Here is a 21,473-nt window from a genome sequence, read left to right as displayed (position 1 = left end):
CATGGTGGGTACAGCCACAAAATCTTTGCTGTGGAAGGTAAAACCAGCCACAAAATAGCCACCACAGCTTATCTTCAGTCATACATTGAAGATCCTTGTTTTGTGGTGGCAACTGCTGCCAAAGCAACATTTTTTTAAAATCTGTACAGCCAATCAAATCTCTAATGGCCAACCAGGAACTTTGCAGGGCAAAAGCCCTACATGACCCTGCCCATTTTCTACAAACACTTTTTTTGGGGGGAGCACCTGGAGAGATGTCAGTGGGCACCACCTGTTGCACTGCTCATTGAATGTTCTGCCGTGAAAATGTCATGATGCGACGTCACCTCAGAATCAGAAATGACTGGTGCTTGCACAGGGGGACTACCTTTCATAGAATCATAGAATTGGAAGGGACCTCCAGGGTAATCTAGCCCAACCCCGTGCACAATGCAGGAAACTCACAAACACCTCTCCCAAAATTCACAGGATCTTCATTGCTGTGAGATGGCCATCTAGCCTCTGTTTAAAAACCTCCAAGGAAGGAGAGCCCACCACCTCCCAAGGAAGCATGTTCCACTGAGGAATCACTCTATCAGGAAGTTCTTCCTAAAGTTGAGCTGGAAACTCTTTTGATTTAATTTCAACCCACTGGTTCTGGTCCTACCTTCCAGGGCCACAGAAAAAAATTCCACACTATCCCTTCAAGTACTTGAAAATGGTGATCATATCACCTCTTAGCCGCCTCCTCTCCAGGCTAAACATCCCCAGCTCCTTCAACCTTTCCTCATAGGACTTGGTTCCAGACCCCTCACCATCTTCATCGCCCTCCTCTGGACCCATTCCAGCTTGTCTATATCCTTCTTAAAATGTGGTGCCCAAAACTGAACACAATTCTACAGGTGAGGTCTTACCAGAGCAGAGTAAAGCAATACCATCACATCACTTGATCTGAACATTATACTTCTGTTGATACAGCCCAAAATTGCATTTGCCTTTTTAGCCACCACATCACTGTTGACTTATGTTCAGCATGTAGTCCACTAAGATCCCTAGATCCTTTCCGCACATACTACTGCTAAGACAAGTCTCCCCCAGCCTATAACCATGCATTGGATTCTTCCTACCTAAATGCAGAACTTTACATTTATCCCTGTTAAAATTCATGTTATTGGTTTTAGCCCAGTTTTCCAGCCAGTCAAGGTCATCCTGTATCCTGTTTCTGTCTTCTTCTGTGTTTGCAACCCCTCCCAATTTCGTATCATCTGCAAATTTAATAAGCATTCTCTCTATTCTTTCATCCAAATCATTTATAAAGATGTTGAACAAAACAGGTCCCAGGACAGATCCTTGAGGCACTCCACTTGTCACTCCTCTCCAAGAGGATGAGGAACCATTCACAAGCACTCTTTGGGTGCAATCTGTCATCCATTACATATCCACCTAACGGTAAAAGGATCCAAACCACATTTTACCAACTTGTCAACAAGGATAGTATGTGGAACCTTATCAAAAGCCTTACTGAAATCAAAATAAACAACGTCTACAGCATTCCCCTGATCCAGCAAGGTAGTCGCTTTCTCAAAAAAAGAGATCAGGTTAGTCTGACATGACTTGTTCTTGAGAAAACCATGCTGGCTCTTAGTAATCACATCCATTCTTTCTAAATGTTTCAGAACCGACTGTTTGGTGATTTGTTCTAAAACTTTTCCAGGTATAGACTTCAAGCTGACGGGTCGGTAGTTACCCGGATCCTCTTTTTTCCCCTTCTTGAAGATGGAAACAACATTCACCTGCCACCAATCTTCCAGCACCTCTCCTGTTCTCCAAGAATTCTCAAAAATAATAGACAGAGGGTCAGAAATTACATCCGCAAGCTCTTTTAGAACCCTTGGATGCAGTTCATCTGGCCCTGAGGACTTAGTTTCATTTAAAGAAACTAGTTGTTTATGTACTACCCCTATGTTGATCCTAGGTTGGAACGTCATACCCTCCTTATATGTTCTGTTTTTGCAATGTTGAGCACCATTTCCTTCAGAAGAGAAGACTGAGGAAAAGTAGGAATTGAGCAGTTCCGCCCTCTCTTCATTTCCTGTTACAATTTCACTTTCTTGCCCTCGCAATGGGCCTACCATGTCCTTGCGCTTTTTCTTACCCTGAACATAAGAAAAGAACCCTTTTTTGTTGTTTTTAGCATCTTTGGCCAGCCTAAGCTCATACTGAGCTTTAGCTTTCCTAACTTTTTCTTTACAAGCACTGGTGATTTGTTTATATTCATCCTTGGTTATAAGGCCCTCCTTCCAATTCCTAAAGGAGTCTTTTTTATTTCTCAAGTCTTTAGAGAGCTGTTTATGGAGCCACTTCGGCTTCTTTAGGCTTTTTCCATTTGTTCTTCTCATAGGAATTGTCTGTGATTGCACTTTCTGTATTTCGCTTTTAAGGAACTCCCACCCCTCCTGAACCCCTTTCCTCCCAAGTATTTCCTCCCATAGGATTTTACCCAGCATAGTTTTACATTTATCAAAGTTTGCCTTTCTAAAGTCCAACCTTTAAGTCTGACTATGTATAGCTTTCCCCTTCCCTAAGACTGTAAATTCCAAAATCACATGGTCACTACTGCCCAGGGTGCCCACTATTTCCACTTCTTCAATCAATTCTTCCTTGTGGGTAAGAATCAAATCCAACATAGCAGATCCCCTTGTTTCCTTCTTCACTTTCTGGAAAAGGAAGTTGTCAGCAAGACAAGTCAGGAATCTGTTTGACCTTTCATTTTTAGCAGAGTTGGACTTCCAACAGATGTCCGGGTAATTGAAATCTCCCATGATCTCCTAAGCCACGGCCTTCAACAGGAAGCACTGATGAGAACACAGTCTGTGCACCCAGCTCCTTCACCTTCTGACCCAGAGCCACAAAGTCTTTCCTAATATGTTCAGGGCTATGATGGGCAGTATCACTCGTTCCCACGTGGATCAGCAAGAAAGGATAGTAATCTGTGGGTTTGATAAGTGTTCCGGTCCTTTCTGTCACATGCTGGATGTGTGCACCCGGCAGACAGCAGACCTCTTGGGATGACAAGTCTGGTCGGCACACTTCTGGCTCCACCCCTCTGAGCAAAGAATCTCCAATCACCACCACCACCTTCCTCTTCCTATATTGAGCAGCTGAAGCTCCAGGCTTCTTATCCACAGGATCCTGAGAAACTTTCTTCAAGCTTCGTGGAGGCTGGGGAAGTAGCTCTTGTTCCAATGGTTCAGAATCAGTTACTGTGGGGAGATCCTGGAACCTATTCCTGAGCAGCAGAGGCTCAGAACATTTCCTGATTTTTTTTCTCCTTCTGGTTACATTTTTCCAGGAACCCTCCTCCTGTGTTGAGTTCTCTTCTAATTGCTGAGATACCATTTCCTCATCCTCCTCTTGTCCTTTCAAGAATGCCTCATGCATTTTGTCAAGAAAATTCTCACCTTCCTTTATACACTGCAGTGTGGACAATCGTGCCTCTAGTCCCTGTATCTTCTCCTCCAGCAGGGCCACTAACTTACACTTGCTGCAAGTGTAATTTGTGCTACTCGCAGGTAGAAATACAAACATCCCACAGACTTTACACGTCACTGCCTCTGCTCCCTCACCAGTCATACTGCTGCAATCCATTTCAAAATTGTCTCTATCTTCACTTCTCTTCAAATCCCACAACCAATTGCCACTTGAAACTACTTGTGGGTAACTACCCACCTTTCTACAGAACCTCCAGGCCAGACCCTTTTACCTTCATTAATTTTGTAATCAATTTACACTATGTAATCCAGATTAAGTCTCAGTGAGAAAGGTAGATTATAAATAATGTAAATCTCTCTCTCTCTCTCTCTCTCTCGGCTTGGCTTCGCCCTCCCTGCATCACTGTGGGTGAATCAGTTCTGAAGACAGTCCAGCAGTTCAGCTACCTGGGGTGCATCATCTCCTCAGATGCCAAGATCGACAAGGAGATTGATAATGTAAATAATAATAATAATAATACACACAATGCAATTTTTTTCTAATTTATTGGCTATAACTGACTTAATTACTATAATAATTGCTGTAACACTTGCTGTCTCCTATGTTATGTAAACTGCATCAACTTGTTTTGTCTCTTCTGTTTGTAATTTTACGCTTTTTATTAAATGCAACTTATGAGAAATCGGTAACTAAATTTTAAAAATTAAAAGTAACAGCATACGAATTATATTTTGATCCCGGTGCATAGCTGTAACTAACAGAATTGGGGTTGCTCACACAAAAAAAGTTATAATTTTTTTGTTTTCCGTTTGTACTTTCAATAACAATAGAAAATATTTTAATAACTTTTTATGAGTAGAAGAGATCATAATGGAACAGCATAGGAGTGCACATTTATAGTAAGAGAATAGAATTATCTCTACAGTAATGATTATTCTAAGCATTATTCTGCTTTTACTGCATTATTTTCTAAGAAGATATGACAGAATAATAAACAGGAACCACTCCATTTATAAAGAATCAAATGTATGACTTTTTAATTCTACTCTCTCAGAGAATTTTCCTGCTTCATTGTTATTGCAGTACATGCTCCTAGTTACCATGCTGCAATCTAAGAATCTCCATCATGCACATGACCAAATCAGCAGATGCAAAATTAGGCATCAGTACCAGCTAGGGCTGCCAATCTCTAGTCGGGGGCAGGATATCCTCTGGTTTGGAGGCCCTCCCCCTGCCTCAGGGTTATCAGAAAGGGGGGGGGGGATGTCCGCTGAGCATACTATTATGCCCTATGGAGACCAATCCCCATAAGATATAATGCAGATTCAATCCATGGGTATCTAGGGGGGCTGTTTTTTGAGGTAGGGCACCAAATTTTTAGCATAGCATCTTGTGCCTCTCCTCAAACTCCCCCCCCCCCAAGTTTCAAGAAGATTGGGCAGGGAAGTCCAAATCTATAAGCCCCAAATAGATGGCGTCCCTATGCGCCATTATTTCCAGAGGAGGGAAGGCATTTAAAAGGTGCATAGCTCCTTTAAATGTGATGGCCAGAACTCCCTTTAGAGTTCAGTCATGCTTATCACAACCTTGCTGATGGCTGCACTGCACCCCAAAGTACCCAGATATTCAGACCTGGCAACCCTAATACCAGCCCAGAATCTAACAAATGATCTATTATCATCGGGACTTTTTTGAGCAGGAATACACAGGAACACAGTTCCAGCTGGTTTGGCATCAAGGAGTGTGGCCTAGTATACAAATGCGTTCCTGCTGGGCTCTTTCTACAAAAAAAAGCCCTATGTAAAACAATGGTGATGTCAGGGGGCATGGCCTAATATGCAAATGAGTTCCCACTGGGTTTTTTTTCTACAAAAGCCCTGATTATTATAAATAATAAAATTAACTTTTATAAAAGGTGAAAGATTTACGCGATCTGAATCATGACCTAACCTAGGCTAAACCCACTCTCACCAGGTCTCAGAAGCTAAGCAGGGTCAGTGTCCCAATTCATCCAGCAGCGCCTGCTAAGAAATTAGCACTGAATTCTTACTTTACACCTGAACAAAGCATACACAAAAGCTCAACGATTAACCCCGGGTTTTCTCCCAGGAAGTCCCCCCCAAGAACTCAGATTTTAAAGACACCGCGCACGTGCGTTTTGTTTTGGCGAGGAAGAGAACCGTTGGCGCGCAAGCGCGTTTGCGTAAACCTGCAGGCCGCTCCCTGAAGGGCCGGGCGAGGTGGGAAGAGCTGCATGCGCAGGCGCGCTCTCGTGCCGTTGGCTGGTTGGGGCGCCGTTTCCCCCCACTCTCCAACCCCCCCTTCCCGCCCCAATTTCTGAGGTTGGGGTGGGAAGTCGCTGCAGGCATATTGTGTTTTTCGGCTTGACCTGACCGATTGGCACGTCTCGAGATTCTGTTTCTGTGGGGGGCGGCGGCAGAAAAGGGGCGGCTGCCCTCGCGTCGCTCCCAAAATGTCGCAGACAGCCATGTCCGAAACCTACGGTAGGGAGGGGCTGACCGGGGGCGGGACTCGGCATTGGGCCGGGACGGAGGGGCCGTTTAAAGCTGTGGTTTCTTGTCCCCTGTCCTGGTCACTTAGCGGAAGATGCGGCTGTATTTATCACTGAACATATAATGTGATGTGGTGAAAAGCGTCTGCTTGTGCGGTGGAGAAATCCATCAAGAACCAAGCCATTTACCTGCCCCTGTTTCCGAGCCTTGGAGAGGCTTTGGCCCCCTGCTTTTCTCCCCCGCCCCCTTTGCTGTACCCCTAGACTTCTAGATAGGCATGACAAAGCAGATGTTTGTACTGATTATAGTGATCCCTTCCACAAATTTTGTTAGTCTTTAAGGTGCTACTGGACTCTTCTGCTGCTACAGACAGACTAACGCGGCTACCAATCTTGCTCTCAGGATGTGGGGTATGCCGTTGGGTTCTGTTTAAAAGGAAGTGACTGATGAGTTGCCGCTAATGAATTATTTGATATTTTTAAAGTAATACACTATAACACTCATTTGTGTACCCTGTGTCTTGTTCGTCTTTGAAACGGTCCTGTGAAGTAGGTTGGTGTATAAGTGGTGTTCTACTCGATTAGACATAGTGGTGAGCCCAAGGCTTCCTCTTAAAACATTCCGAGGTTTACTGGTTGGGGATGTGGAGGCCCCCTTTAGTCATCATAACCACTTGCCATCACTGCATCCACAGGCAGTGAATTCTACTTAATTATTTGAATAAAGAATTACTGAATCTGTTGCCCATCAGCTTCACTGAGTGCCCACAAACCGTAGTGTTTGGGGGAAGGACAGTCACTTTATCTAGCATATTCCCCCTCCCTCCAATTTTTTTTTTCTGGAAAACAAAAAGTCCCAAACCCTAGATGCTGTTTGTGGGAAAGGTTGAGCTGAGTCATCTTAGGTTGCCTTCTGCACTTTTTTTTTGAGTCTGCAGTAACTTTATACAATATTGTATGTGTGAAGGTCAGTATTATTGTCTCCATTTTGTGCTTGAGGGGTTGTAGCTTGGATAAAACATAGAGCCTATATGACATAAGTTTTAGCTTAAGAAAGTGAAAATCACTTAAAGAATTTTCACATTTTAGATGAGAACTGCGTACCTGAAAACATGAGGCATCTTTAGAAGCATCCCATAGTTCTTTCAAACAAATGAGATCTCTTGTGAGTGGAAGTCATGATCCTATATAGCAAATCTAGACCAAAGCACTAAATGAGAGTAAGGGGTGGGTTGGTTGGTTTGTAGGAAAGAGTTCTGCTGATTATGTTTAGTACCTGAAGTACCTCTTTCCCAAGTCAGTATCTCTGTTCTGAGCTACCGTATTCATCACAAAGTTTGAGTCCAGTGACAGCTTTAAGACTAACAGAGTTTTATTCATCACAGTTGCCTATGTTTTCTACTTGCAGTAGTGATGTATATTTAGTGTGATGTACTAAGGTCGTCGTCTTCATAAGGTACACAGTCCAGAAAAATGGAGACCAGTTGACCAAGGCTGCCTAAGAACAAATGAGCAATAGTTGCATCTTTATTAAAAGTAATTTCCAGCTTCATAGAAGCTCTGTGTTTAGATATATTTTAGTCAGTATTGAGTATGCACAGTCACTTCCCTGTTCATATTGCAAATTATTTTTTCTACTTTCAAACACTAAAAAAAAATAAAAAAAATTCCCAAATGTCTAGAATTGGATCCAACATTGCCGATGGATAATTTCACAGTACTTGATCCTGACTATCTACTGAAAGTAAAAAAGAATAATTTTTATTAAAAAAATAATTTTGGGGATGCTGACGGTACCTCTAAATGGATTTAACTCAGTGGCTAGAAAATTGCTTAATGATGGTAATGCCAGCGGTACCTTTGTTTCAAGTGACATTAAATGTGAAGTTGCTTCTGAGATCTTAAATTTATCAGTTGTTAGCCACCCTAAGACCGCAGTGTGGAGGACGGGATATAAATCTAATAAAATAATAAATAAATGGAAGACATACGGTAATCTTTATTCAATTTCTATCTCACCCTTCCTTCACAGAGTTCAGTGGCCTGTATGCCCTCCCAGTTTACACACACAGCAAACCTCGGAGGGATGTTAGGTTCAGAGAGAATAACTGGTCACCTAGTGAGCTTTGTGGAAGCATGGGAGATGTGCACTCAGGTCTCCCTAGTCATTGTGTAGAAGATGAAGATGAAGATATTGGATTTATATCCCGCTCTCCACTCCGAAGAGTATCAGAGTGGCTCACAATCTCCTTTACCTTCCTCCCCCACAACAGACACCCTGTGAGGTGGGTGGGGCTGGAGAGGGCTCTCACAGCAGCTGCCCTTTCAAGGACAACTCCTGTGAGAGCTATGGCTGACCCAAGACCATTCCAGCAGGTGCAAGTGGAGGAGTGGGGAATCAAACCCGGTCCTCCCAGATAAGAGTCCACACACTTAACCACTACACCAAACTGGCTCTCCACCAAACTGTAACACCCTAACTAATATGCCAGTTTGCTTCTCAGTGTATGTGTCCATACAAGCATGTATAATAAATGTGAACACAAGCAGAAAAGATGTGGATAGGTTTATAATTATTTATGCTTGTAATAATTCCATGCTGTCTCTGAGTCAGTTGCCATATTTTGCTTTGCAGTATGGCTCCACTCACTGTATTAAATTCAGGCAGTAATATAGATTTATTTTGATCCTTAAACTCTGCTTTTCTCCCAAATGGGAACACAAGCTATTTGCAACCTTATTGGCCCTGCCATCTCTTAAGAACATAAGAGAAGCCATGTTGGATCAGGCCAATGGGCCATTCAGCCCAAGGCTGTGTCACACAGGGGCCAAAACCCAGGTGCCATCAGGGAGTCCACCAGTGGGCCAGAAGCCCTCCCACCAGTGCCCTGCAAACACCAAGAATACAGACTATCATTGCCCCAGACATAATGTTCCATCTATACCTTGTTGCTAATAGCCACTCATGGACCTCTGCTATGTATGTTTATCCAGTCCCCTCTTGAAGCTGTCCTTGTAACCCCCACTACCACATCTTGTGGCAGTGTATTCTGCATGTTAATTACTCTTTGGGTGAAGAATTTCCTTTTATCTGTTGGAGAGCCGGTTTGGTGTAATGGTTAAGTGCGCGGATTCTTATCTGGGAGAACCGGGTTTGATTCCCCACTCCTCCACTTGCACCTGCTGGAATGGCCTTGGGTCAGCCAGAGCTCTGGCAAAGGTTGTCCTTGAAAGGGCAGCTGCTGTGAGAGCCCTCTCCAGCCCCACCCACCTCACAGGGTGTCTGTTGTGGGGGAGGAAGGTAAAGGAGATTGTGAGCCCCTCTGAGACTCTTTGGAGTGGAGGGCGGGATATAAATCCAATATCTTCTTCATCTTCTTAAGCTTACTTCTCATTAATTTCACTGAGTGCCTTCGAGTATTGTGAGAAAAGAGGAAAAACACTTCTTTCTCTACCTTCTCCGTTCCATGCATAATTTTGTAAACCTGTACTATTGTTGTCATTTCTCCAAGCTAAAGAGCCCTAACCTCCTTAACTTTTCTTCATAGAGAAAGTATTCCATCCTCTTAATCAGTTTATTTGTCCTTTTCTGCACTTTTCCCAATGCAATAATATCTTTTTTTAGTTGTGGTCACCAGAACTGTACACAATGTTCGAAATGAGGCAGCACCATAGGTTTATATAGGGGCATTATGATACTTGCCGATTTGTTTTTTATCCTCTTCCTAATAATCCCCAGAATAGCATTTGACTTTGCAGTTGCATGCTGAGTTGACATCCTTAGTGAGCTATCTCTCTCCTGGTCAGTTAACTGCCAGTTTGGACTCCATTGGTGTACATTTATAGTTAGGATTTTTTGCTCCAGTGTGCATTTATTTGAAATGCAGACTTCGCTACTGCTTACTCCCAACTCCAAATAATTAATGAATAAATTTACGTAGAACAACCTAAACTGAGCCATGTAGTACCCCACTACTTACCACCACCTGCTGTGAAAACTGCCCATTTATACTCACTCTCTGTTTCCTGTTAATCAACCAGTTTTTTTATCCACAAGAGGACTTGTCCTCTTACCTGCAGAGTGATGATGATTCCTCTCTGAGGACGGCTGACTTTACTTAGGAGCCTTTGATGAGGAACTTTATCAAAAGCTTTCTGGAAGTCTAGGTGAACAATATCTACTGGGTCACCCTTTCTATGTTTGTTCACCCCCTCAAAGAAATCTAAAAGATTAATGAGAGAAGATCTTCCTTTACAGAATCCATGCTGATTCTTCTTTAATAGGTTTTGTTTATCAATATGCCTAGTAATCCTGTCTTTAATAACGGATTCTGCTAACTTTCCCAGTATCAATGTTAGACCGAACAGCTTGTAATTTCCTGGATCTCCTCTGGAAAGAAACTTTTTAAAAGATGGGTGTTACATTACCTACCTTCCAGTCCTTAGGAATGGCAATAGATTGTGTATTTTTGTCTTATCCTCACAACAGTCGTTTAAGGTAGAGTAAGTTAATGTGACTGGCCCAAGGTTATGTTAGTTCATTCAGCGATTGTTACTTTCTTGCACCTGCCAAGAGTTAAGATGTTCATTTCTTATTTTGTCTGGCTGAATATATTTGGGGTCAAATGCACTTTTTAAAAATCTGAAACGAAAAATCCGTACTATGTGTGAACCATTATCTGTTGGCAGACTTCCATTAAAATCATTATAGCCACATACGTTAAATGAAGATTTGAAGCACTGACTGGAGGGAAGAAATTTAGGGCAATGTGAAAACAGTATAGGAAAGACGACTGTTAGAGATGCTTTGTCCGCTTGGTACATGATTTGGAATGTACTGATTACCATCTTTTCCTCTGTGCTTTGCTGTCTGCCTACAAATCACATTCTACCTTGTCTTCAAGATTTTGTTGTACATTTTAGATTATGTAATCCTATGTTAAAAATATTCCAGGCTAAGCCCATTAATCAGTGGACTTGAACTGGGGAAACAGCAAAGGAATTGTGTTATTTTTATGTATTTCTCTTTAAAGTATTCTAGATATTGAGTATATTGATAGTATCATCTTTATGAAGACATTGGGACATAATATAGCTAGGGATATAGAAGTATTTATTTATTTATTTGCTTGCTTGCTTGGATTTCAGTTTCACCCTCCCCCAGCACAGCAGGGCTTAGAGCAGGTCATCACAAGTACTTTTTATTTTCTCTTCCCAGTTAGTTCCTGGTGAATACACAACTCAAAATTGGCTTTAAATCAGTTGATAAACTTAATTTTGACATTATTTCAATCTTATAGTCACATGAAATGAGAGCTTTGACAGTAATTTTATTGCATATCAAGACTCTTACCTCTAAGTTTCAAGATGGGCTCTGATAGCAGTGATGATTTGTGAGTTTTCTCTTGGCTGAATGTTTTTGTCTTCAGCCTTTCCTAAGTAACAACCTTCTCTAGGGTGAGAAGCTAGGCAGCTCAACAAATATTGGATCTTAAAGCTTCTTTGTTAGCATGAAAGAAAGAAAATAAGCTCTGTAATGAAGCGGCTTTTCAAGCTTTGTGTATTTTAGGGTGCCCCCCCCCCAGTAACAGAGAGCAAAACTGAGGCATTTAAACAACTGAAGAAATAAATTCCACTTGCTTCATTAGGCAAGAAGTAAAAATTAGGATTATTTTTCCCACAGTGATTTCCTTAAGAAAGAACTAGTTTTAGACTAACTTAAGATCTGTGTGATACTATGATGCTTTGTAACATTATGATGATTTAAAAATATATTACAGGAGTTGGGTACAGTTTTTTTATGTACTTTTATGTTCAGAGAAAGGCTTTGCAGAGTTTGAAGGGGAGAGTATTTTATTCACTCATTTATTTCATTTACATCCTGCCTTCTCCCTTGTGTGAAACCAAAATGGCTTACATCATTTTATCCTCACAACAACCCTTTGAGGTATGTTAGGCTGAAAGAGTGTGACCAGCCCAAGGGTATCCAGCAAGCTTCTGTAACAGAGTGGGGATTTTAACCTGGGTCTCCCAGAGCCTAGTTTTACACTCTAACCACTACACCACAGAGATATGTTTGGGAGGACTTGAACATACCTGCGCTGTCAATTGCTTAGCAGGTAACGACATTACTAATCATGTGTTTTCAGATTTATATGCATATACATTCTCATGACTTAAAGCAGAAAGTAGGAATGAATGGACAGTTTTTGTAGTGGATGGTCATGAGCAGCAGACTCCCACAAGTATTGGTGGGGGAACGAGGGCTATTTAATGTATTCATAAATGATTTGGAGTTGGTGGGGGAGCAATACAGTGGTCACATTTGTGTTCGGTATAGTGAAAACCAAATTGGATTGTGAAGAACTACAGATGGATCTATCAAAACTGTGAATGGGCAACAACATGGTAAATTATATCTAGTATTGGTAAGTGTAAGGTGATACATGCTGGAACAAAAAACTCTAGTGCGGGGGTGGCTAACGGTAGCTCTCCAGATGTTTTTTGCTTACAACTCCCATCAGCCCCAGCCAGCATCGCCAATGGCTGGGGCTGATGGGAGTTGTAGGCAAAAAACATCTGGAGAGCTACCGTTGGCCACCCCTGCTCTAGTGGGTTTTGAAGTGCCTGAAACCAAGATTGAAAGAGCTCTTCCTCCAGCCCTAGTAAACACAATGATTGTTTTAGATTAGCATCTATACATTTGGATTTTCAAAAAAGTTTTATTAGTTTCAGGAAAAGATAGGGATTGGGAATGGGAAATTTTTTTTAAAAAAATAATACATTCCGGTATTATTTTACATAGGAATACTTCAAAAAGCTTAATTCTACAATAATTTCTTTACATAAATTGTCCCCTATTATTTTGTCTCAACTGCACAGAATCCATTTTTAAATTTTATAGTATACACCTTTTGTTAAAATTATCTAGTAATTTTGACAATTCCAGTAAAGATAAATTTTATAATATAAAATACAGGGAAAAAATAAGTTCACACAATCTCTGCGCCAAAAGGATCCTAGCTGCTGTATTAAAGTGCGCCAACAAGTGTCTCATCTCTTTGGAATAGTCCTCAGGGAATACATTCAATAAAAATAGTTCTGGTTTGAAATGAATCTGTGTCTTCATGATCTTCTGTAGCATTTCATGCACCATTTTCCAATAGTCTTTCACGGTCTCACATGTCCACCACATACGGTAAAAGGAACCAATCTGTTTAGTACATTTCCAACACTTGTTGGACATATTATTATAAATCTTAGAGTTTCTGTGGCGTTAGATCCCGTCTATAAAACATCTTATATAGATTTTCTCTGAAAGTTACTGACCTAATTAATTTAACATTGTGTTTCCACAGTCTCTTCCAGTCTTCTAATGCAATATTGTAGCCAAAGTTTTTTGCCCATTGAACCATACAGTCCTTTACAACTTCATATTGTGTTTTCATTTGAAGTAGATATGGATATAATTTGGAGACCCAACAAAATTTTGTGGACCCAACAAAATTTTATAAAATTCATATTGCTCTGTATTAAAACCTGTGACCTTGTCTTTGGCATATTTAGATTCAACTTGCATTCTCAACCACCAGTTCATTTTGATAGCCACATTTTCCAATTCTTCTTTGTTTTTAGTTGATTGTCTTTTCCCAACAAGTTTTCATGTCTATAATTCTGATTTAGTTTTAGAAGATTTGGATTATTCTACTGGAGAAACCCATCTTGAAATTTTTTGATAAATTTTTTGATAAATTCTCATCTTTAACCCTGACCACATATGAGACAAAGATTTTCGAAACCAATGGTTCTTAAAATAGGAGTGGCCTTCAAGTCTTTGATACCACAAATATGCATGCCATCCCATAGTCAAATCATGTCCTCCTAATAGCAGTTGTCTCTTGTCATTCAGAAGTATCCAGTCTCTTACCTATAAAAGTGCAGATGCTTTATAATATAACTGCCAATCTGGCAGGCCCATGCCTGCTATTAATTTAGAATCCTGCAGTGTCTTTAGTTTGATTCTAGGTTTTTTGCCATCTTGTTCAGTTCTTGAAAAAATCCACTATTTAAAAATATTGGAATAGTTTGAAACAGGAATAATAATCTTGGTAGAATATTCATCTTTATTAGGGCTATTCTTTCCATTAAAGATAAGTTTAAATTGTGGCATTTTTCCAAGTCTTTTTTAATTTCTTTAAGCAGTTTATCATAGTTATCTGTTTTTAGGTTGCTGCATCTATTTGAAATAACAATGCCTAAATATTTAATTTTTTTCATACAAAAATCCTGATTTCTGCTGGAAGGATTGAATTTGTTCCATCATCATATTTTTTGTCAAAATTTTGTTTTATAATAATTAATCTTTAATCCTGCATAATGGCCAAATTGTTTGATCTTGTTTATAAGACAGTCAGTTGAGTCTATCAGTTCTAACATAAAGACTAAATCATCAGCAAAGGCTCTGAGTTTATATTGTTCATCTTTTATCAAAGCTCCCTTTATATTTGGATTTTCCCTTATTTGGTTATTCAGCATCTCTAAAGATAAGATGAAAAGTAGAGGTGACAATGAACAGCCTTTTTGAATTTTTATAACATCTGTTAATTCGCCATTCTCTGTCACCCTTGCATTTTGTGAAGGGTATATTGCTTCTACTATTCTCAAAAAGTTTTCACCACACTCCATGCCTTTCAATTGTAACATAAAGTACCAACGAACATCAAAGGCTTTTTCAGCATCTAGGCAAATTAAGGCCAATTGCTTCTCTGAGTGGCTGTCATAATATTCCAAAATGTTACAAACTGTTCTGACATTGTCTTTCAAATATCTTTTAGGAAGAAATCCTGCTTGATCATAGTGTATTATAAATTGTAAAACTTTCTTCAGACGTTGTGCCAATATTGCAGCAAAGATTTTATAATCCACATTTAAAAGGGAAATTGGACGATAATTTTTTGCTGTTCCTCTGTAAATTTGTTGAGGTTATTTTGATTAATATATTCTTCTAACTCTGTTTTCTGAACTTGCTTCTCTTCATATAATTTTTTATAAAACTTCTCCACAATTTGACATATTTCTTGCTTTTGATTTTTCTCTTTATTGCTCTCATCTTTCAATGTCGTAATTATTCTTTTGTCCTTCTCTTTTCTAATCCTATAAGCCAACCACCTTCCGGGGTTATTGGCATGTTAAAAATTTTTTGTCTGGCATACATCAGTTTAATCTCCATCTCTTCCATAAGAATTAAATTTATGTTGCATTTCTTTCACCTTTTATTGAAATTCACATTTTGTTGGTTTTTTAAGATTTTTTTCAGCTTTTCCAGCTTTTCCAGTCATTTCAATCCTGTTTGGAGAAGGTGGTACTGCTCTTTTTCTCCCCCCCCCCCCCCCAAATCAAAAACTTGTTCTTTAGGGAAAGTTCCATACAGTTCAAAACCATTAGTAAATTTTAATTTAAAACTCCAGTTTGATTCAGTTAAAAATAGCATTGACCATTCTAATAATTTTATCAGTTCTTGTTTTTAATCAGTAATTGACTTGTGAGAAGGGGGAAAATGTCACCTAAGACCTTCAATGTTGTATTTTGTGTTGGAGATCAGATTCTTGTGGCATCTGTCATGGAATGCAGATAATCATACTTATATCCTATACCCAGTTTTCTAGAATGAAACATTAAATATCAGCCACACAGTGTGTTGGCTCCCTGTGATTTTGTTGCATACATAAATAGGAATACTATGTTAAAATGTCGAAGAAGTATGATACTCATTTGAGTTGTCTTACCATTTTCAGATTTCCTGTTTAAGTTTTTGGTCATTGGGAATGCTGGAACTGGCAAATCCTGTTTGTTGCATCAGTTTATTGAAAAGAAGTGTGAGTACAATGTAGGGACTGTCACTGTTTCTTTTTCATAAGTTAAAGGTCCTGGTCCTTATTCTTTTCCAAAAATTGCCTAGCAATATTTTTCTGACTTAGATAACTTGTTTCTTTTCAAGAGAGCTGCTGTTAGTGATTAGGGACAGTCATAGTATAGTTTACCACAATTAAGTTTTCTGTAAAAGTCTGTAAAGATGCTACCAGTAATTGTGATATAGAGCCATGGCTAGAATGATATTCTATGATCCTGTGATTGCTATAGGAAGGATGGCAGCATATAATTATCAAATTAAGTGACTGATGAGGTTCCATTCAGGTGGCAGTGGTGCTGAATAATAGTTAACCAACTTGGAATTGAGAGTATTTGTCACAAGAGAAAACAAGCAAATGGTCTTTGAACAAGAAAGAATTTCCTTTGCTGATATATGTATCATGTTGGTGGTATTATTATTATTATTATTTGCTTATTTATATTCTGCCCATTCCGTCATAGGGGCTCAGGGCAGAGTACAACATAAATAATAAAATCACAATAAAATCACAGCAGCATAATAATAAAAACCAATTACAATATTCAGTACAACAGAATATGATAAGATGGTGTAGCAGGGCAGTGCAGCGAATCAGCACAGTAGGATAGTACAGTAGGGGAGGCCAACCAATCTAATGGATATATGCCCGCCGCCTCACCCAAAGACCTGGCAGGACAGCTCCGTTTTTCAGGCCCTACGAAAGGCTAGCAAGTCAGGTAGGGCCCATATCTCCATAGAGAGCTGATTCCACCAGGTTGGGGCCAGGGACAGTCACCCTGTCTTGGGAAGCTGAACAAAGTGACCTCCAGGGCATATACAGGAAGAGATGGTCCCGCAGATATTTGGTCCCAGGCCACGTCAGGCTTTAAAAGTCAAAACTGACACTTTGAAATGGTAGAAAATTCCATCAAGCTGCAGCCAATTTATGTTGACCCTGTAGGATTTTTAAGGCAAGAGATGTCCAGAGTGGTTTGCCATTGCCTGTCTCTGCATTTCAACTCTGGACTTCCTCAGTGGTCTCCCATCCAAATACTGTCCAGGACTGACCCTGCTTAGCTTCCAAAAGATGATATCAGGCTAGCCTAGGTTATTCAGGTTAGGGCAATTCATCATAGTACTTGCATATTAAATGTAAACAGACAGTGTAATGTGTTGCTTTTTCATGGGTTTAATTTTGACATTCCTTAACATGTTGATTGTAATCAAAAGCAAGTTATTCACAGAAGAATGTTCTTAAAGAACAGACAAATTAAATGCTATTTAGGTAACAGTGTACTCTGTAACTTTGATAAAGTTTCTTCAGTTATATAATATATATGTTTCTACTATAGTGGTACCAACAAGGTATGAACAGGTAAAATTGTACTTAAAGGTTAACTGAAGTTTTTTCTGTTCTAGTCAAAGATGACTCAAATCATACAATAGGAGTGGAGTTTGGGTCAAAGATAATAAATGTTGGAGGTAAATACGTAAAATTGCAGATATGGGATACAGCTGGACAAGAACGGTTCAGGTATATTTTTATATAATTTGGTACAGAAATGTGATAGCATATCAGAGAAATGCAGTAAAATGCAACCAGTTGCTTAGATAATTTTAATCATTTCATTAGTTTATGATAGTTACGACACCAGAGGCTATGTCAGAAGTACTAGACATGTTCCGGTAAAAAATTTTTTTAAAGTTCTGTTGATTTAATGTGGACATAGTTAAAAATTACCCTGTTGAAACTGATGGGACTTAAATGACCTAGTTTTGACAGGATAGTGTCCATACTGTCTTGTTAAGTAGGCACTCAATTCTGTGTTAGTTTAAGTGTAGCCCTTCTACTGCCAGTCTTAATAGAACAAGAAAATACAGTGGTACAAATTGTCTTTTACAGGTCTGTAACACGAAGTTATTATAGGGGCGCTGCAGGTGCCTTGCTTGTGTACGACATCACCAGGTAAAAAGATGTTATGATCTTAAGTACAAATAAATTGTGAAGTTTGATCAATACATAATAAGGTTTTGTTGTTTGGCAACTAATATGCATTCTGTGCATAAAAACTGCTGTCAGGGGAATTATTCAGCCTTTATTTTACCCACACCACTCCAAGATAATAATAAAACTCGTTTTTAAAACCCATTGTTTTTGAAAGTTTAGAAGTGTGAGTGTCCCTTTTCAGGGGAAAGAAACATGGCTTATAGACCACCAGCACCCATACATATAAAGTATGTGTTAGGCCATGGCACTTCTGTGTCTTATGAGGGATACTTGGATATCAAAGACTTTGGGAATAGCCACTTACTTGGCTGTTTCTGAATGCAAGAGTTTAATCCTGAGTCTGTACAAATGGAAGGTGTGTTCAGCAATCGATCTTACCCTATTTCCTTCCCATAGCAGCTGTTTGACTCCCAAAAAGATTTTGAGGAGATTTCAGCACTCCCCCTCCCACCATGACAAAAAAAACCATCTGGCAAGGGAACTTTCTGAGGGGAGACTTGAGCAATAATCACTCCTACCTACTTCTTGTGCTAAGCAAACATTCTGATAACAGTTCCTCTGCCAGGATTCTGTTGGGGAAAAGACTAGGAAAAGATTGTTTCCCTCTTACTACAGCCTCCTGTGCATGTTGGCATTTCTTCCACAGGGGAGCTATGATCCCTAGTAAGAGGTTTGCAGAGGGCTTCTGTGGGAGGGAGAAGATGAGGAAAGATCTGTTTGCACAGCTATGGAATTCAATCCATTATTTCTGGAGACCATATTTCCTCTGCTCATTATTTCCTTGGCAGTTTCCTCAGATACTGATGATTACGGTACTTTTAGAAACTCTCTTGGCAGTGGGAGTTGGCCAGCACACCAATCCCAGTGACAACAGAAAACAAATGCATTGCCACAGTACATGCTTCTTGACTAAGTCACTGCTGCATCAACTCACAGTTTATCCCTTACATGTTGATGGCACCTAGGATTCACATCCCCGTCCAGCAGTACTTGAGCCTTTCGTAAGATTCAGATAATCATGGAAGCAACATTGCCAGTTGCACATGCCTTGCTTAGTTATCTTTGATCTCAGCTCTAGCTCTTGAAATGTGCTGATCCAGTTCAAAAAATGAGAATGATACTTCTTGCTATTGCCTGTTTGCCAAGCTGTGAAACCTATTACATAGCTAAAAGTCTCACAGTCTTGTCATGTACAGGTTCTTGCCACAAGCAAGAAAAGAAAGCACAGGAAAAATTTTCATACAGTTTTTGCATTCATCCTCTATGAATGTAAACAGTCTTTCCCTCTAAAAATAATAGCAGCTGCCAACTAATAATTATTTAAAGAAGTTTATTGTGGGCCTAGAGAATGTAGTTATTCATAACTAATAATTTGTCCTTTGTGATTCAGCCGAGAAACATACAATGCACTTACTAACTGGTTGACAGATGCAAGAATGTTAGCAAGTCAGAATATTGTAATAATACTGTGTGGGAACAAAAAGGATCTTGATGGAGATCGAGAAGTTACTTTCTTAGAGGCATCTAGATTTGCCCAAGAAAATGGTAAGTATTTTTCATGGCTGCTTATTTTTAGTTTTACCAATAGTCTTTTTTGTGTATGTGTAAGGTGCCTTCAAGTCACAGCCAATTTATGGGGACCCCAGCAAGGGGCTTTCAAGACAAATGAGAAGTAGAGGTGGCTTGACGTTGACTTCCTCTGCAGAGTCTTCCTTGGTGGACTCCCTACCAAGTACTGACACTGGTTAGCTTCCAAGATCTGATGAGATCAGAGTAAATCTTGCTGCCTTCCCTCCCTGATAATCATCTAAGGTCACATTAAAGCACAATTCAAATTTAGCTGCATGATGGAAAAGTGGAAGAAATGAGTTTCTAGGTTACCTAGTATTGATGACATTATGAAAAACTACATATGTTCACAGTTTGCACTATAGCGGACTTTATGCAGTGAAAAAGATTCTACAGATTAATAAGTAGTTATATATCAGCAGCATACATACCACAACTAGATCTCAGAGGGGTTTATTGCGTAGCTGACAGTTGGTTTTCCATCATGGCAGTTTATGAGCCCAATGGTGTTTAGCTTCATAGTAGAACTGAATCACATGTCTTTTGACCATTCTACCATTTGACCAAATAAGTTCGTTTCATTTTTGTATCTGTTGCAGAGATGATGTTCTTGGAAACAAGTGCATTGACAGGAGAGAACGTTGAAGAGGCCTTTGTACAGTGTGCAAGAAAAATACTTAATAAAATTGAGTCAGGTAAGTAATCATATCCTGAATTTTGAGCACGGTCAACTACAGTGGAATAACCCTGTACTATCAAAATTGCTATCTGAACCTGCATTTTTATAATGTGAATTGAAAGCAGCATTCAAAGCAAACACCAGGAATAGTGGAATATAAGTAGAGCTGTTCCAAGCCACAGAAACTGAGTCCATCAAAATCATTAAAGAATATGACTTAGTAGATCATGAAAATCAGTCGTTGTTTTTAAAAGAAATGGGCATGCAGTGGTATATGATTGTTTTGATGCACAACCTATACTCTGGTCAAGAGGCTACTGTTAGGACAGAATATGAGAAACAAAATAGTTTCCAGTTGGCAAAGCTGTCAGACAAGGGTGACCTTTATCTCCTTGTCCCTTCAGTTTGTTATGCAGAACATATAAGGAACGATGAATCAGATTTAGATGGAGTGAGAACTGGGGGAACGAACATTAACAATTTGAGGTGTGTGGATGACACCACATTCTGGCAGAAAATAGTGAAGACTTGGAACATCTGCTCCTGAAAGTTAAACCAGTAAGCACCAAAGCGGGATTACAGTGAAACTGAAATTGTTGAAGATTTTCTGTTTCTTGGTGTCATCATCATCCAAAAGAGAGACTGCAACCAAGAAATCAGAAGGAGATTGAGACTGGGAAGGGCAGGCACGAAGGAGCTACAAAAGATTCTTAAGTGTTAAGGATGTGTTGCTGGTGACCAAGATCAAGATAATTCATAATGTAAAATTCCTCATACCTATGTATGATGTGAAAGTTGGACAATGAAGGAAGTTGAAACATTGGAGTCAGAGGTGAGTTTTATAGATAGCATGGACCACCAAAAAGACCAGTAAGTGGGTTCCAGATAAATAAAGCTTGAACTTTCCCTAGAAGCTAAAATGACTATATTGACACTATTGTACTTTGGTCACATTATGAGAAGACAACAGTTACTGGAAAAGACAATAATGCTAGGAAAAGTTGAAGGCAGCAGGAAAAGAGGAAGACCCAACATAAGAGAGATTGACTTGACCAGGGAAGCCGTGACCCTCAGTTTGGAAGACTTGAGCAAGGCTATTAAGGATATTTTGAAGGTCATTAATTCATAGGGTCACCTTAAGTTGGAAACAACTTGATGGCAGTTAACACACACGTACTTATTAAGGTAGATTTTCTTTTTCTTTGCAGTAAAATAGCACCCAGTTCTCACTTAAATTGCTTTCTGCATGCGGCCGTCTTTTGTTTTCTGTTGACTCGAAGCCTCTTCTGGATTGCGTAGACTTGGACAAAAAGCCATGAAAAATGAGCTCTCATTTCATTATAAA

The 21,473-nt window shown here is 39.7% G+C and overlaps 1 protein-coding gene across 2 annotated transcripts in view; it reads left to right on the top strand.

The window, feature by feature from the left end:
- The first annotated feature begins 5,701 nt into the window (after window positions 1-5,701).
- RAB4A (RAB4A, member RAS oncogene family) overlaps window positions 5,702-21,473 on the top strand; it is a 31,633-nt gene continuing 15,861 nt past the window's right edge. Inside the window, exons 1-6 of one of the 2 annotated variants that reach the window (XM_060242884.1) lie at window positions 5,702-5,975; window positions 15,778-15,858; window positions 17,292-17,406; window positions 17,776-17,838; window positions 19,271-19,425; window positions 20,049-20,144. In XM_060242884.1, the coding sequence (XP_060098867.1) occupies window positions 5,945-5,975; window positions 15,778-15,858; window positions 17,292-17,406; window positions 17,776-17,838; window positions 19,271-19,425; window positions 20,049-20,144 (541 nt within the window). In that variant the 5' untranslated portion in view covers window positions 5,702-5,944. The remainder of the gene's footprint in view (window positions 5,976-15,777; window positions 15,859-17,291; window positions 17,407-17,775; window positions 17,839-19,270; window positions 19,426-20,048; window positions 20,145-21,473) is intronic. The other variant, XM_060242885.1, reaches the window with a different exon arrangement.

Source organism: Heteronotia binoei, chromosome 1 (assembly GCF_032191835.1).
Source record: "Heteronotia binoei isolate CCM8104 ecotype False Entrance Well chromosome 1, APGP_CSIRO_Hbin_v1, whole genome shotgun sequence".
Taxonomy (NCBI): Eukaryota; Metazoa; Chordata; class Lepidosauria; order Squamata; family Gekkonidae; genus Heteronotia; species Heteronotia binoei.
This window is presented reverse-complemented; position numbering and strand designations above follow the sequence as displayed.